The following is an 18,829-nucleotide window of genomic DNA, read 5'->3' on the forward strand; positions in this document are numbered from 1 at the left end:
TAGTCCCCATCATCGATCCCAGACTCTATACCCATATCTCGAACCATGCTAAAGGGTCATTACATTTGATTCTTTGGAACAGGGGTCCTCAAACTTTTTAAACAGGGGGCCAGTTCACTGTCCCTCAAACCGTTGGAGGGCTGGACTATAGTTTTAAAAAAAAAACTATGAACAAATTCCTATGCACACTGCACATATCTTATTTTGAAGTAAAAAAACAAAACAGGAACAAATACAATATTTGTATTTGCATGTGGCCCGCGGGCCGTAGTTTGAGGACCCCTGCTTTGGAATAAAAGGAGATACAGAATTCTAAAGAATGGAAAACCAACATTTTACTTCCCACAGAGCAGTGGTCGGCAAACTCATTAGCCAACAGAGCCAAATACCAACAGTACAATGATTGGAATTTCCTTTGAGAGCCAAATTTTTAAAACTTAAACTATATAGGTAGGTACGTTGTTATTCACTTCATTAGGGTACTCCTAAGGCTTAGGAAGAGCCACACTCAAGGGGCCAAAGAGCCGCACGTGGCTCGCGAGCCGCAGTTTGCCGACCACGGGTACTGAGCAGAATGAGCATTTTTGTGGGAGATGTTTCAGTTCTCTCTCTCAAGAGAGGTGTGTGTGTGCTTGCTTATATCACAAACCAGCAGGAAGCAAGAATGGATGTGAGCAGGGAAGAAGGGCCAGGGGAAGTCATTGACCAATATGTACTGGGCCATTGGGCATTTTTCAGACCGAATCATATTTATGTATTATATAGGCGCAGCAAGAACTTGGCAGTGTTCTACAAGGCTGCGCAGGGAGCTGGCTTGGGGAGAAATAAAACAGGTCCTGATGCTTCCAAAGGAAAGACACATCACCCATCCAACTAAGGGGAGAAACACACGGCTTCATGGGAAAAAAAATGGTATTTTTTCTTATTTAAAGTAGCTCTGATATTTAAAGAGAAGGCGTCCTAGGCTTCCATGAAGCTTAATTCCATGGCATCCTTCCCGAATCTGAAGTCCTGGGAACCAGTGTGAGGGGCAGCATGCGGGTCTCACACAGTGAGTTGGTTCACAGTATTTTCTTCCGTTGGAATATTAGCATTTGAGTTCATAGCAGCTGCACATGTGAAAAATGATAATCACTTGAATCCCAGAGTAAAATCAGGAAAACAGGAAACTCGAAATGACCTTTTGGGTTAGATCATCTAAAAATAAATGGGAGCCGCTTATTAGAATCAAATTGCTTTCCCCATAAAGAGTGATTCATTAAATGTTTGGTACGCCGCTAAATTAATTGATTCAATCAGAATGAACCATGTCCTGTATTTTATTTCATCGCTTGACATAATGTACAGCAGATCATGTGACATTCCTGCATCCCTCCTGCCACTTAAGCAGTGCCCGTGTGACTTTTGATTTCCATATGAAACTAATTCAAGACGGATGCTGGTGCAGAAAACATGTTTCCTTTTTTTGTTGTTCCTGTGTCAAAAGGCTATATAAATATTTTATTTATTCTTGCCCTCACTAATTTTTAGTTTTAGACATTTATAAAGCAGTCACAAAAAGCTTACGTGTATCTATAATCAACAGGTTTTGGGGTGCGCCAATAAAGCATTACTTTTTTTAACTTATCTTTATTGTTGAAAGTATGACAGATGCCCCATTTTTTCCTCCATTTCCCCCACTCCCACGGCCACCCCAGGCCTTCACTGCATCACTTCAAGGAATATATCCGAAGAAGCCTGAAACACCAATCAGAAAGTATATGTGCACCCCTGTGTTCATAGCAGCCTTATTTACAATAGCTACGATCTGGAAACAGAAAACACATTGTCATACGGAATAGTTCCAAGCCCTTCATTTCTCTTAGTTAAATTGCTTGGCAACCAAAAAGTATTTGTAAACTTTTAGAACTTTAGAACAATCTCCTGCTTGTATCCAAGAGAAATCACTTGGAGGGGAAAGGGTTAAAGATAACTACTTTGTTCCAGTGAATGTGGTTCCTAATCACAGCACCAGGGGTATGGAGCCACCATCAAAGTGTCGTGGAGGGGGTGGCTTGATGGTGTGTTTAAACAGATTGCCACACCGCAGGGTAAACATGAACTTGGGGTGGAAGGAGACAAGACTGGAAGGAAGACGCCTGATTCCAGAGGTGGAATCACTCCTGCTGAGGACAAAGCCCAGGATGGGACGGAGGGAGTGGATGAAAGAGGTGGCGTGCATGAAAAAGGAAGAGCAGAGTAGGTCAAGGAGATGGGATGACAGAGGATCAGATGGGCCATTTCAGTAGATGTCCAAGCCACCCAGGGGGATGGTAGATTTTGGAGGGTCATGACCATGAGTCGAAGTCATTGACAATAGCAGATACCAGGAGACCAGGGGAACCTTGCAATAGCCCGTTTCTGCGGCACCGTGGGAAGAGGATCATCTGGGAATGGCAGTAGGGAGCAGAGGGGATGTCGTGCCTGACCCCACAGTTCTTGGGGCGGGAGAGTAGGCAGTTGCTACTGATAAAAACAGCACGGGAAGCCGCCTCCTTGATGAACACATTCCATAGATAGGAACATGAGACACATTGTTCCTGGCCCCCAAACAGTGCGTCTTGGGTAATCTCCTTATGGTTTTAAAACCTATTCTCAACTTGATTAGCCACCATCATCACAGGTTCCTTTTATCCACTGGTGGAAGAGCTTTGAGTCCTCAGATAAGCGTGGGTGCTCAACTCTTTATTTACACATAAAGGAGGAATTTGCTCAATATGCTTGTGATAAATCCCCAATTTCACAATAGCCATATTTTGAAAAGCAAAAATATTCAAGGAATCATATCTAGAATTTGACAGAAACTAGACACGGCAGCACAAGTTGAATGGCACAGGGAAGTCTCCTTTCTGAAGCTTGTAAGAGCCCTCGGAAGAAAGCAATGAGAAACTAAAGAGACTATATCAGAATGCTATTACTGAAAGAATAAACTCAGCCAGGAGAGGAAGCCCATTAGAAATAAAAATCTGTGATAGGTGGCTACGGCTCTTGATTGGGGAAAAAAGAGAGAAATAAAAATTGGGGAGAATGACTTCACATATTCCATCTGTTTCATTTGTATTCAGTTATTCCAATTTACAAGTAGAGTGACAGACTCTCAGATATTAAAAGTGACAGATTTCCAAAGGAAACCCATTTTTCTTCTGTTTCCCCCCAGGGATATTAGAAATCTCTAAATGAGACTGGTTGGTTTTCCTTGTATAGAAAATGCGGCTCGGAGAGAAATCAATAGTCCCCATCTCATATTAAATTCTGCTATGAGCAAGCCTGCATGAGCAGGCACATGTCACTTGAGATATTCATCAATATCCTTTTTGCTGTTATTGTCCCTAATATTCTGTGTAGCTGTCAACCTGGCCATCCACTTGTTTCTAGACTTTCCCCAACCTTTTTAAAATATATATATTTTATTGATTTTTTACAGAGAGGAAGGGAGAGGGATAGAGAGTTAGAAACATCGATGAGCGAGAAACATCGATCAGCTGCCTCCTGCACGCCCCCTACTGGGGATGTGTCCACAACCAAGGTACATGCCCTTGACCGGAATCGAACCTGGACCCTTCAGTCCGAAGGCCGCCGCTCTATCCACTGAGCCAAACCGGTTAGGGCTCCCCAACCTTTTTGAGGTCAGACTATTTGATTGTTCCCATAGACAAGAGAGTACTGATTTACATAATAAAACCTGGGTGCACAGCAGGTGGTCCGCTAGGGCCCCATTTGGTTTCTATTTGCTGGTAGTGGGAGTGGCCTTTTATAAGGAGCATTGCAGTTTGCTACACTGGCCACACTGATCACTCAAAACAAATTCCTAAAATATTTTTGGGATTATTATATGCCACCTGGTTTGTTGATGGAGAATTGTAAGCATCTGCAGAAAATCCCCAAATGCTAAGCCAGGGTGCCGAAGGCTTAATTTTCCACTTAAAAACGAATTGCAGGTTTTGATAGACCCAGAGGTGCAGACTTTTCAAGTGTTATTTCTGCTTTCAGTGTAGACATGGCCATTAGCTCTGTGATGTTCAAAATGGTGCCATGTGCCCTGACTGGTTTGGCTCAGTGGACAGAGCGTCGGCCTGCGACTGAAGGGTCCCGGGTTCGATTCCAGTCAAGGGCATGTACCTTGGTTGTGGGCACATCCCCAGTAGGGAGTGTGCAGGAGGCGGCTGATCGGTGTTTCTCTCTCATCGATGTTTCTAGCTCTTTATCCCTCTCCCTTCCTCTCTGTAAAATGATCAATAAAATATTAATTTTTTTAAATGGTGCCTTGTATCAAAGAAGAAAACCTTTAAAGCGTCTTTCCACCTGATTTAATGTTAGCTTTTTCTTTCGAAGAACAAACCATTTTACAACTGTTTTCTCTTGACCACTCTAGTTTTATTTTTAAAATTTTTTAAAATATATTTATTGATTTTTTTACAGAGAGGAAGGGAGGGGGACAGAGAGCCAGAAACATCGATGAGAGAGAAGCATTGATCAGCCACCTCCTGCACACCCCGCACTGGGGATGCACCCGCAACCAAGGCACATGCCCTTGACTGGAATCGAACCTGGGACCCTTCAGTCCCCAGGCCAATGCTCCATCCAGTGAGCCAAACCAGCCAGGGCACTCTAGTTTTATTTATAGAGGTTATAAAAAGAATGGAGAGGCTAGACTCCAATCTGCTGCTGCTAAGAGACCTAATTTTGCATCTAAAAGAAATTTAATTTAATCATTAATGCTCTTCACCATGAATATAAAATGTTGCCAATAAAATGCCTGGCCCTGCCCAGTCGGCGTGGCTCAGGGGTTAAGCATCCACCTATGAACCAGGAGGTCAGGGTTTGATTCCCGGTCAGGGCACATGCCCAGGTTGTGAGGTCGATCCCCAGTAGGGGGCGTGCAGGAGGCAGCCGATCAATGATAGTCTCTCATCATTGATGTTTCTCTCTCTCTCCCTCTCCCTTCCTCTCTGAAATCAATGAAAATATAAAAAAAATAAAATGCCTGGCCCTAAAGATTGGTGTGCTTATGATGTATCTGTATACACATTACTGTAGAGATCCAGAAAGCAACTGGATGTACATCTACAAATAAAGCCATAGATTTCTGCATTCTGCTCCTTCTCCAAAATTTTCCTCACTAGAGGATTGAACAAATTGTATCTGGGGCCCTTCACCAGATAGTTAATGGCGGGACTCCACTTTCGCATGTGGTCAGCAGAACAGCCTGAGCACAGATCATGAGTGACAGCCCCAACCCGGCTGACTGGGGCCAGCATGTGGGGGCAAGCAACACAATGAAAAAATCAGACTTCTTTCCAAGTTGTTCCTCTGCCTCTCAGATTATCATGTCACGTGATAGCTCTTTCACTGGGAACTTCAAAGTATAGCCACTTAATTGAATTTGCCTTTGCTTCATGCATTTCTCTATGCTAGCGCATTATGGACACTATTGCATTTATTTACATATCTGACTGCATTCCGCCACTCCACTCTCGGAACCTTCCGGGAGCAAGGACTGGACCTGCCTTTCACAAGCTGTGTACTCCCCATTGTGTAATTTGACGTGGCACATAGTAGGTCTTCAATAAGTGTCTGTCAACTGAATGTATCAATGCAGAGTCTTACCATGCCTTGTAAGCTTTGGGGGTTCTTGAGACATACAAATTGAGGACTAACTCTTTGTGAAACTGTGTCCTCATGAGGATAAACTATTATGTACATTTTATCAAAAAGATCACATTTCTCTATAAAGTCACTTCCTGTCAACCATACTTGAGCTATGTGGAGAAAAACAAGAGGCCGAGAAGTCTAAAGCCTGTAATAGTTATACACACCAGCTTTCCTTATTGAAATAGAAACTTTGGCCACTCTGATCAACACAAAAGTCATCTTCTTATTTGGATTGAGCAATCAGTTCTTCCAAAAACAGCCATTTGAATATGTCTGCCCTGAGGTCTCACGCGTCAGTGAAAGTCTCCACGGATCCGGTCTTTCTCTGAAAATGAATGTTTGTGTTTCGATTCCAGAATTCATCCCGCAGGCATTCGGAATGCCCTTGTCCCAAGTCATTGCAAATGACCGGGCCTACAAGCTCAAGCAGGACTTACAGAGGGACGAGCAAAAGGATGCATCCGATTTTGTTGCCTCCCTCCTCCCATTTGGAAGTAAAAGACAAAACAAAGAACTGTCAAGCAGTAACTCATCTCTCAGCTCCACCTCGGAAACACCAAATGAGTCGACATCGCCAAACACCCCGGAACCAGCTCCTCGGGCGAGGAGGAGGGTGAGTTGTTCAGTATTTTCTCTGTAGCCAATGCGAGGACAACCAAAGGTGTATGAGGTTATTTTCTGAGTCTTTGCTCATGCGAAAACTGGAAATGTCATTTGTGTCCAGGTATGTCAACCACTCCATTCAGGGAGAATTTACACCGGCTCTATGGCACCTGGCACCCACTCAAAGCCTTTCCCTCATCCCTCTCAAAGCCCTCGGGTACCCCTCCTTGTTTACACATATGTCCTGTGATATCCTGAACATTCTACATCACCATTGATCCTGGTCTGTTGCAATCTTCTGTTGTGTTCGGAGACTCTCCCATGAGACCATGAGGCTGGAAGGCAGGGCTAGATGTTTTTGTTCATCTCTTCATCTTCAGCTGAGAACCGTGCCTGGCCCAGTGAATTGCTGCTGGTTTCATAAACAATCTTTTCCCTGGAACTTTCTTTTTCTCAGACATAACCAGATATATATGTAAGCAATACTGATATGTTACCATTTATTTAGTGAGTGCTGTGTCTAGGCACCGTACTCTTATTTGGCATTTCAAATTTCACATTTCAAGTGAAGAAAGCTGAGTTTTCAGGAAAGCTGGTTGGTGACTGGCTGAGCCCGTTGATAAACATTTCTAAAACTTCCCAGGTCACTGGGAGAACTTCTCTCTCTTTTCTCTCACCTGGAGGCTCCCAATTTTTGTCACCTCCAGCCTTTGACTAATGCCCTAGTTAAAACCCCAGACCAGTGGTTCTCAACCTTCTGGCCCTTTAAATACAGTTCCTCATGTTGTGACCCAACCATAAAATGATTTTCGTTGCTACTTCAGAACTGTCATGTTGCTACTGTCATGAATCGTCATGTAAATATCTGATATGCAGGATGGTCTTAGGCGACCCCTGTGAAAGGGTCATTCGACCGCCAAAGGGGTCGTGACCCACAGGTTGAGAACGCTGCCCAGATACTTCTCACTTGAAATCCATATTTCTCCATCCGCCCCCAACATTCAGGACCTCTCCGAGATAGAGGGGCACTCGAGCCACTGCTATTTTTCAAAGCTTTGGCTCTGTGTAAAAAGGAAGACATGACCACCTTTGAATTTGCATGATGGAATTGTTCTTCCAATCCTATCATTGTCCTTCAGACTGTCTGTCCAAACCCATATATGGCAATGACAACAAGACTCTACATTAGAGTTTTCTGGTAACCTAAGCCAGTGGTCGGCAAACTGCGGCTCGGCAAACTGCGGCCCGAGAGCCACATGTGGCTCTTTGGCCCCTTGAGTGTGGCTCTTCCACAAAATACCGGCTCTTCCACAAAATACCGACTTCTGCGCATGGGCCACGAAGTTTCAATCACACTGTACGTGCGCGCCCGCACGTGGTATTTTGTGGAAGAGCCACACTCAAGGGGCCAAAGAGCCGCATGTGGCTCGCGAGCCGAGGTTTGCCGACCACGGACCTAGGCCTATGCAATTGGCCTCCCAAATGCCCTCTCCTCTTGTCCAGGCCTTCCCAGGACATCAGCAGCCAGCTTCCTCCTCCACACTTCATCTCAGGATGCGTGACTACACAGGCATGGCTGGTGCCCTGTTCCCTGCCCCTGGGCCTTCACTATTCCTAGCAAGCTGGCCTTCTCACCTGCCAGCACCTCATCTCTTTGCTGAGGGCTTTCTCTGATGCCCACCCAGGCCGATGACAAGCTGCACCGACTGAGTGAGGCATTGACACCACCTCCCTGCCCCTACCAGAAGCTACTCTTTTTTAAAAAATATATTGTATTGATTTCAGAGAGGAAGGGAGAGGGAGAGAGAGATAGAAGCATCAATGATGAGAGAGAATGATTGCTCGGTTGCCTCCTACACGCCCCCTACTGGGGATCGAGCCTGCAACCTGGGCATGTGCCTTTGACTGGAATTGAACCCCGTACCCTTCAATCCATAGGCCAACGCTCTAGCCCAGCGGTTCTCAACCTGTGGGTCTCGACCCCTTTGGCGGTCGAACGACCCTTTCACAGGGGTCGCCTAAGACCATCCTGCATATCAGATATTTACATGACGATTCCTAACAGTAGCAACATTGCAGTTAGGAAGTAGCAACGAAAATAATTTTATGGTTGGGTCACAACATGAGGAACTGTATTTAAAGGGCCAGAAGGTTGACAACCACTGCTCTAGCCACTGAGCCAAACCAGCTAGGGCAGGCGTGACCATTTCTTAACTGAGGAGCCCTTAATCGATGACTCTTGAGACTTAGAGTATAAATACCTCAGCTCCGTCACACCTGAGCAGGGCTAGCTCAGGGGTGTTTGATCCGCACTGTCTCCCAGGGCCCCCCATGCAACTGGACTCCAGCTGCCCATGGTGGTCATAGGCCGGGGGAGGCTCCCGTCAGGGGCTGCTTTCTCTTCCGTGTCTCATTTCCCCACTCCCCTGCAGGTGGCTGCGGGGACCACTTTCCTGAGAAAGTGCTTTGGGCTGCTTCTGGGGGAAAGCAAACTAAGACTGTTTTATTTGTTTCTTCACAAGATTTCTCTAACTACCTCATTCATTGAGTATGCGATGTTTCTTGTTTAAAGGAACAAAGTGTGCGTTCAATATTTTAATTCTATGTTTGCCCTCGTGTCTTTCATTTGGAAAATGTTGTCTATTGTTGAAATTGTCACTGCCAGTATCTTAGCCCGTGTATGGACGTCTTCTGACTTTTTCAAAAGATGTTTGTTTTTTCCCCTCTCAATATACAAGCAGCACAATTAAATCAAGCAGTATTATTTCAAGTCTGATAAATAATTATGGGTAAAAGTATTCCTGGATGGCATCTGGGAGAAGCTGTTTTTATCTTCTCTGTCTGCACTCTGCTCATGGCTGTGTGTGATTTGCAGGGCGCAATGTCAGTGGACTCCATTACAGATCTTGATGACAATCAGTCTCGACTTCTCGAAGCTTTACAGCTCTCCTTGCCTGCGGAAGCTCAAAGTAAAAAAGAAAAAGCGAGAGATAAGAAACTCAGTCTGAATCCTATTTACAGACAGGTTCCCAGGCTGGTGGACAGCTGCTGTCAACATCTAGAAAAACATGGTAAGCAGACTTCTCTGTCAGTACTGAAGACTTTCATTAATTCAAGCATCATTTACTTAAGCACCCAGTTTAATTCTGTGTTCACTGGATCAAACTCTGGGCCAAAGTTTCCTTTGTGAAGATAGTTTATGGCCCTAGCCGGTTTGGCTCAGTGGATAGAGCATCGGCCTATGGACCGAAGGATCCCGGGTTCGATTCTGGTCAAGGGCAAGTACCTCTGTTGCAGGTTCCACCCCAGCCCGGGCTCTGGTCAGGGTGCGTGCAGGAGGCAACCAATCAATGTGTTTCTCTCACTTCAATATTTCTCTCTGTCTTTCCCTCTCTCTAAAAATCAGTGGGAAAAAATTAATGGAAAAATATCCTCAGATGAGGATTAAAAAAAAAGCTTATGGATGTGTTTGCTTCAGAGATTCCTGGGCTAACCAAGATTTTGGGGGGAATAGCTACTTGATGGCATTCAGACTACCTAGACCCCAAGAGTCTTCAGAAGTAACCTTTGAGGCCAAGCAATTTAGGGGGGCAATATCTGTTGGACTAGGCCTGTCTCCAGGATCCCCCTCAAACAGAGAAGACCCGCTTTTATCTTTTTTTATACGTTGAAGTCACTCATAAGGCTTCCTTTAAAAAATAAGAGTCCAGCTTCTTTTAAAAAAAAGATTTGAAAACCATTTCTTGCAAGAATAGAAAATACATAGTTCTTGTATTAGGCATATAGATCTATCAGAGTTTGTGAACCTTATGTGAATGTTGACTGGAAATTTAATGATATTATGGAACTATTGTTGAAATGTCTAATGTGTGATAACACTTGTTTGTTTTAAGAGAGCTAATTGTTTAAGAGCAGTCTCTCAACCTCCACAATAACCCCACTTCTAGGATATGATCCTAAGAAAATTAGAAGTGTGTACTGTTGTTCATAATAGGGCCATTTATAATGCAAAACAAGTGCATATGTGTGGGGGGACCTATATGCCAGTCGGGGGAATATGAAGTGAATTGTGGCATATTCATACTATAAAGTATTTGCATGCATTTTAAATGACATTTACAAGGAATTTTTACTGGCGTAAAAAAAATCTTATAGCATAATATGGAGTGAAAACAGTAGCATTCTCTCTCTCTCTCTCTCTCTCTCTCTCTCTCTCTCTCTCTCTCCCTCCCTCCCTTCTTCCCTCCCTCCCTCCCTCCCTCCATATATGCAGGGGTGGGCAAAAGTAGGCTTACAGTTGTGAGTATGTGAACGTTTATTCTTGCATTATTATTTATTAATTATATATTTGCATTACAACTGTAAACCTATGTTTGTCCACCCCTGTATATATATTGAGAAATGGCTGGATAAAAAGAAACCAAAATATTAAAGAGCGATTATTTCTGTATCAGGTGGTTTTTTGAAGTATATTATTTTTTACATGTTTCTGCCTTTTATAGATCTTCTTTAATAAGTACATGTTTTATGTATGATCAGTAAAACAAGAACTATTTTCAATATTGATAAAGAGCTAAAAATTCATGATTAAGTAATTATTCTGAATAATAAGAGAATTGTTACATAACTTTTCTCATATGGAGGTGCGGAAGAGCATCATATCACATGAAAAATTGTTTTAACAGAAATGTTTAACATCGAATTATCCGGTTGCCTATAGGGCTAACCTGTAGGTACTGGAGAATGACAGTGGGCATATCAAGTGATAGCATTTGCGTGCTGCAGCCCAGTGCTGGCCTTCTGTTCTGTTTCTATTTTGACTTCCTCCAGAGTTTCACGCCATAAAACAGGTCTGTTGATTCTGTTTGCTTGTTTGCAGGTCTCCAGACAGTGGGGATCTTTCGAGTCGGAAGCTCCAAAAAGAGAGTGAGACAAGTAAGTGAGAAGTAAAGATGACATTGTACGTTTCCCTTGACTGTCAATTGAATCACCTCATGCCAAGTTCAAGCTTTTGCAAATTCACTTCTGAATATCTTTTCTGCACGGTCCTGCCAATTATAGTATAATTGAGTCCCGAGAGGTAAAAGGCAACAGGCGAGAAGCTCAGAGGCTCAGAAAGGTTGCGATTGAGTTAGGATCAAACACTTGAAAGCAAAACGTCCAGACATGTGCATGGTATGTACAGCCAAGCAAAACGGATTTAGAAATATCTTACCGAAACTGTAAACGCAGGAGACTCAGAGAGTACCTAATCAGTAAGCGATAAGAAGTAGAAAATAATTATACAGCACCAATTTTTTACTAAAATGCAATATGAATAATGCCATTAACATTCATACAATGGGATGCTTTCAGATGACCCTAGGACCCTAATAAATAATTCTCAAAAATAAACAATTCTTATGAATTTTCCATGGAACCAGTGATTCCCAATTCATTTTTCATGTGGGGAATGTACTGTTGATTTCCTTCAGCACTGTGCAATATTCTTGCAATAGAAGCTTGCTATTGGAGCTTCAGGAATACGTTCCTCTGATCAGGCAGATATCTGTGTTCATGATGGTTGCATAAAAGGCAAACCATCCTTTGGGAAAAGAATTCATCTGTTGGCTGAAAAAAATTAAAATGTTCTTTTCCCTGTGTTGGTTTTAACAGAAAGGAATAAGGAACTTAACAACTTAAAAATGAAGCCAAATCAAAATTATTTTCAGTTGGATGAAGCTGAAGGAATATTTATTTAGATTATTGCAACTAACTGAACTAAATACCCCCTCACCTATCTTATTTTTTTTCAAGATAAGAGGTCTTTCGAAAGAAGTGTGTTTTCTGTTTGGTTTGTTGGTTGGTTTTTATTTTTCATAGTCACACAAGAGACTGTTGAATTCTATGTCACAACAGGACTCTCAGGAGGGACGATAGCATAGTCATATGTCTTAGGCCTCTGCAGAATTGCAGGGTATTTCCACCAACATTATCTCATTCAATCTGCCCACCAGCTCTGAGTAGCCCCTTTCAACCACTTCTTTTGAGGATTCAAGAGATTAAGAAACTTAAGTCAATATCACACAATGTTAAATTCAAGATCAGAACATTTAGACCAAGCTCTTTCCATGGTCCATTCTTTCTGAATGGGTGTGTGCTCAGAAAAGAAATAGGGTGTGTTCGAGCCCTGGCCGGTTTGGCTTACTGGTTAGAGCATCTGCCTGTGGACTGAAGGGTTGCAGGTTCAATTCTGGTCAAGAGCAGATACCTCGGTTGCAGGTTCGATCCCTGGCCCTGGTCTGGGTGCCTATGGGAGGCAACCAATCGATGTGTCCTCTCACATCAATGTTTCTCTCTCTCTGTCTCTCCCCACCCCTTCCACTTTCTCTCTAAAAATCCATGGAAAACATCCTTGGCTGAGGATTAACCAAAAATAAATTAATTAAAGAAAGAAATATGATGTGTTCGAATGATCACAAGTGGGAGTGGCACCAATAGAAACCTTCTTTCTAGCTCCCTCATGCACACTGATGGATAGTTGCCTGGACAATGGTTCAAGACAGTAATGGGCATTTTCTGCAGGTGGAGAGGTAGTGTCAGGAATTACTCCTTAGTTATATCTGGATCCAGCTAAAGAAAAACTGCATGGAGATTATCTAATAAAAATAGAATTCGTGGTCATTTAGACTTAGATTTCAAGAATGAAAGACTCTCTAACGCACTCAGCATTTCATCTTGTTATATTTCCTTCTTAGCACCCTACGCTTTTTCTTCAGAACAATTGTCACAATATTAACAGTTAATTAATCATTTGTGGGATTACCTGTTTCTCTTATCAGCTTGAGAGCTGGGGAAGGGGAAGGACTTTACCTCTTCATTCACCACCATACTTTGAGGGCCTGGGACACAGGAAGCGTGCATTACATCTTTGTTGAATGGATGGGTGAATGGATGCTTCAACACATGAACTCTTATAGAAGCTCATTGCATTGAATAGATTCATAAACTCACATAATTATTTGTACAGCAGAGAACAATACATAAGAGAAGTTGAGCTGTCAGTGATAAAAGTAGGGTGCAGAGCTATGACTCCCTTCTTCTTGCTATTGTGTCTTCCTGCTGCTGCTGTGAATGCTAATAAACCTAGTATAATGATTTAAGGCATGGAAACCTTCTGGGAACGGTTACTAAGCTACTTGGACAAATATAAGGCAGCTCCTGTTTAGTTATTGTCACCTTTTAAGACTTAGTCATGCTTGGCTCATCGGGTTTTAAATTTCATTGTTTGCAGAAAAAGCTCTTTGCTTTCTTGTCGAGTATTTCTGTAAAATGTCAAAATTCCAACATGGTAGGAATGCTGATATGCAAAACTGCTATATAATGGATTCATTCCTCCCTCCCACAATTATAGTTGACCTAACCCCTTAGCTCTTCTTCCCAACTTCTGGATATAGTTATCAAACCCTTCTGCTTGCATCATTAACAGTAAACTCACAGATACTTTTTTAAATAATGCACTTACATGTATATTCCTGGCTGGGTTGCATAGACTCTGTAGATCAAGGCAACATGTTGTTTGCATCTCCTCCTTGGGTATTAAGTTTATGCAGATCTTTATATAAATATATACACACTAGAGGCCCGGTGCATGAAAATTCATGCACATGGGGGGTCCCTCAGCCCAGCCTGCACCCTCTCATAGTCTGGGACCCTTGGGGGATGCCCACCTGCTTGCTTAGGCCTGCTCCCCACGAACAGATGATCTAAAAGAAATAATCATATCCTTGGGTAAGGATTTTTTAAAAAGGTAATGGTTGCATAAAAATTCACCGCCAGCAGGGCTGAGGGGACTGGGAGACTCTAGCAGAAGGTGCATGGAGCGGCCGGATCCGCACACCTGTCGCACCCCCCTTCCCCCACCTGCGTGGCTGAAGGGACTGGGCGTCGCCATCTTGTGAGGATGTGATGGTCAATTAGCATATTGCCTCTTTATTATATAGGATATATATATATATATATATATATATAGAGAGAGAGAGAGAGAGAGAGAGAGAGAGAGAGAGAGAGAGAGAGAGAGAGATTTCAGAGAGGAAGAGGGAGAGAGAGAGAGAAACATCAGTGATGAGAGAGAATCATGGATTGGCTGCCTCCTGCACACCCCCTACCGGGGATTGAGCCTACAAGCTAGACATGTGCCTGGAACCCTTCAGTCCACAGGCCAAAGTTCTATCCACTGAGCCAAACCAGCCAGGGCTATGCAGATTATTAAAACTACCTGAAAGAAGTATCTCCTCACCTACGTAAACTTAATACCAGATGCTGAAATCGCAGCGCTTCTTTTGCTGGGCACTGAGCATAGAGAGATGGCGTTACGAGATTGCCACTTGAACTGTTGTCTTTCCAGTTACGCGAGGAATTTGACCGTGGGGTTGATGTCTCTCTGGAGGAAGAGCACAGTGTTCATGACGTGGCTGCCTTATTGAAGGAGTTCCTGAGGGACATGCCAGACCCCCTTCTCACCAGGGAGCTGTACACCGCTTTCATCAATACCCTCCGTGCGTAACACATCCGTCAGTGGGAATGTGTTCCTGGATTACCGGGATGTCCAACTCACTCATCCAAGCCTCCTGCATGTGTTTCCCACTAGCTTTTGGTCCTTATTTATTGGTCTCTAATGAGTGGGTTATTTGGGGAATTTTCTGGGATTCACCCTGGAGAGAATTAGCAAGAAGCAAGTTGCAATAGAACAATGGATGTAGCCAAGAATATGGGATGCTTTCAGATGACCCTAGGACAGTAGAAAGTGCTGTCTATTGATGCTTTGAAGTAATAGCGAGAGTTCCCTTTGAGTCTGTGCCTAAAAATGAGTTTGCATTTCTTGCACAAAGAAGGAGTGAGAAAGGGACTCAGATTGAGAAATGGGGACAGGCAATATTCCAGGGAAGCAAGATGGTGCAGCCCCGTGCCAGGACTTCCCCTGTGGCCACTGGCAGGCTATAGAGACAGATCCCATGGAGGAGAAAAGGAAGGTGAGGGTGGGGTAAGAATAGGTTAGAGCTGAGTCAGCCTCCATACCTTTCTTCCTCCAATGCTGTAATTCAAATAGGATCATAAAAGAGAGAGAAGACGCTGTCGTGGCGCTGTGTCTTAGTTATTGCCAACAAAAAGTCTATCTCTTCTGTATTGCTCAACAGAAAAGAGTTCCAGCTATGTTCTAAACTCAAATTTTAAAATGTTTGCCAATTCTCAGTCATTGTTAGTAAATATTAACCACCAATGAAAGACAATAATACACAAATTAAATGATTAGTAATGTCAGGGAAAGGAGGGAGAGGAGGGAAATTAAGGTACCTTCCTAGCCTGGATTATAATGCTTGCTCTAGGTCAGTGGGTCTCAACCTTCCTAATGCCGCGACCCTTTAATACAGTTCCTCATGTTGTGGTGACCCCCAACCATAAAATTATTTTCGTTGCTACTTCATCACTGTAATTTTGCTACTGTTATGAATCATAATGTAAATATCTGATATGCAGGATGTATTTTCATTGTTACAAATGGAACATAATGAAAGCATAGTGATTCATCACAAAAACAATATGTAATTATATATGTGTTTCCTGATGGTCTTAGGCGACCCCTGTGAAAGGGTCGTTCGACCCCCAAAGGGGTCGCGACCCACAGGTTGAGAACCACTGCTCTAGATGTTACATTTCCCCAGGTCTAATGAATCTTGACATCCCTCACAGAACCTTGCTGCTAAATTGCTAAATCAGTGGGAGTGTGGGTGAAGGAGAGACATGTGACCCAATCATCTCTTTCTGAAGGAAGTTGAGAGGCGGTCTGAGCCTAAATCATGTGAATTCCCCCATTTCACTGACGTACAGCGCCTCTTCTTGCCTTGCTTAGTGTTGGAGCCAGAGGAACAACTGGGCGCCTTGCAGCTCCTCATCTACCTTTTACCTCCGTGCAACTGCGACACCCTCCACCGCCTCCTCCAGTTCCTCTCCATTGTGGCCAGGCACGCCAGCGACAACGTCAGCAAAGATGGGCAAGAGGTATGCACCCTTCTTCTGCTATAGATGCTCTTCCCTTTGCTTCTTTTCAAAAAGCAGCCATCACCCGGCGGGCATGGCTCAGTGCTTAAGCGTCGACCTATGAACCAGGAGGTCACGGTTAGATTCCCAGTCAGGGCACACGCCCGGATTGCGGGCTCGATCCCCAGTGTGGGGTGTGCAAGAGGCAGCCGATCCATGATTCTCGCTCATCATTGATGTTTCTATCTGTCTCCTTCTCCCTTCATCTCTGAAATCAATAATAAAAATATTAAAAATAAAATAAAATAAAAAGACAACCCATCGATTTGGTTAAAGATTTCACCCGGAGGAAATGACTCCTCCCCTCACGGTTAGATTCCCAGTCAGGGCACATGCCCGGATTGCGGGCTCGATCCCCAGTGTGGGGTGTGCAGGAGGCAGCCGATCCATGATTCTCGCTCATCATTGATGTTTCTATCTGTCTCCTTCTCCCTTCATCTCTGAAATCAATAATAAAAATATTAAAAATAAAATAAAATAAAAAGACAACCCATCGATTTGTTTAAACATTTCACCCAGAGGAAATGACTCCTCCCCTTTCCTAGCCCATCTGTGTAGGAAGAACTAATGCAGGGTTTTGTCTGCAGGGACAGTTCCTAAGTGCATTAACCTCCTATGTTTCAAGGATGCTTCTCAATGAGGCCGTCATTTCATGAGGATGCTTACCTCAAGACCTCAACTTTCCCTTTGTGTGAAGCAGACAAACAATGAGCTAGAGCTGCTTGTAATCATGAAAACATGGAGTAATGGAGATGAGGGGAGATGGCTGTCCTTGTAGTTCATTTGATTTGCTTCTGTGACTTGGAGCTGAGATGTGATGTCACCTCTTTATCCTTCCTGTTTGTTCCTGGAGCTCCCTTCTGCCCTGTAACTAGAGGTCTACTATCTTCCTTTTGAGAGGTCCTTTCCCTCCTTAAACCCTTCCCCCAAATAGGGACTGGCTCAATGCAAGGGAGGGCCATGCTGCTTCCAAACCAGATGTCGGAGGAACCTGAAGGCCTCCCCCATCTGAGCTCTTGGCTCTGGTTCACTTTGGTCATACTCATGCTTCAAGGTGTTTTTAGGTTTGTGCCTTGGACAAAAGAGATGCTTGCTTCAATTCTAAGTGACCTTTTAGCCAGCGACCTATCTAATCTTCACCTTAACAAGAGACCTATTTCCCTATTTGATACCATGCAGTCATACTTCTCCTTACCCTCGGATCCCCAGATCTCAGACTCTCAGTATGCTGACACCCATTATAAATCAACAAGCAGGGGCCAAAGGCACTCCACACTTCACCACAGAACTCAGCTGGATTGTAGATTCAAGTCTGTGCTTGCCAAATTTCTTTCCCCAAAGCTATGATCATATATAATTTTTTCACTTTAATCCAGAAAGGCAATTCTGCATGTCTTATCCTCATCCTTCCTTTAGGTGTAAAAAATGGAGCTTTCCTGAGTTAGCCATTTATCTGTATAGAAGTTATAATTAGTGAAACTTCTGCTGGCTTCAGATTTCATAATATGGTACTGACACCTCGTTTGAGCAGACACAGCCCTTTGATGGATACACTGTCATTCTCATAATTGTTAAGTAGGCATATGACCCTTCTGGGAGTCATCCTTTATCGACTATAGATATAACAGGAGCTGTAGAAACATCTGCCTAATCATTGGGTAAAGACAGAGCTCTTTCTATGTTCCTAGGTGTGTCAGGGCTGCTGTGATGTTTCTGTGTAAGAAGGAGAAAGTTGGGTCTCAGCTGATTAAGAAGGAGTTGAGGAAAGCAAAAAGTCCAATTGAATTCACTCTTGCTTGTTTAGAATCATTTCAGACAGTCTTTTCGTCCAAATGCTGAACAAGACTCCATTGCCTATGCCAAGAGAAGGAAATATTCTTGGATAGGTACAGATGAAACTTAGCATGCTGAAATACTAGCTACCAATTATGTGTCTCTTACCATGTGCTAGCTATGTACTAAGGACTTCATATATTATAGTTAATTCTTTACTATACAAGGGAGCTATCATTGCCCCCTTGTTTCAGAATTAAACTGAGAGTTAGAGCAGTGGCCGGCAAACTGCGGCTCGAGAACCACATGCGGCTCTTTGGCCCCTTGAGTGTGGCTCTTCCACAAAATACCGACTTCTGCGCAGGGGCCACGAAGTTTGAATCGCACTGTGTGCGCGACCACACGTGGTATTTTGCGGAAGAGCCACACTCAAGGGGCCAAAGAGCCGCATGTGGCTCGCGAGCCGCAGTTTGCCGGCCACTGAGTTAGAGGCATTAAGTACCTTTCCCAGTGTCCCACAGGGAGCGTCCACTTATGGTTGTGTAGGTTGTGCATTTGTGCATTTCATAACTCTGGGGAGGTGCCATGTACCTCATAGTCACTGTAGATTTGCAGAGTTATTAGGACAGTAGCCCGGCAGAAGGCAGTAGAATATCCTGAGGAAGAGACTTTTTTTTTCTAATTC

The 18,829-nt window shown here is 43.6% G+C and overlaps 1 protein-coding gene across 1 annotated transcript in view; it reads left to right on the plus strand.

The window, feature by feature from the left end:
- Positions 1-18,829, plus strand: part of LOC106694548 (rho GTPase-activating protein 6-like) — a 296,825-nt gene that overhangs the window by 215,247 nt on the left and 62,749 nt on the right. Inside the window, 5 exon segments of the mRNA XM_023745007.1 lie at positions 6,048-6,304; positions 9,170-9,365; positions 11,174-11,229; positions 14,681-14,831; positions 16,184-16,332. Coding sequence (XP_023600775.1) covers positions 6,048-6,304; positions 9,170-9,365; positions 11,174-11,229; positions 14,681-14,831; positions 16,184-16,332 — 809 coding nt within the window.

Source organism: Myotis lucifugus, unplaced genomic scaffold, assembly GCF_000147115.1.
Source record: "Myotis lucifugus unplaced genomic scaffold, Myoluc2.0 scaffold_508, whole genome shotgun sequence".
NCBI lineage: Eukaryota > Metazoa > Chordata > Mammalia > Chiroptera > Vespertilionidae > Myotis > Myotis lucifugus.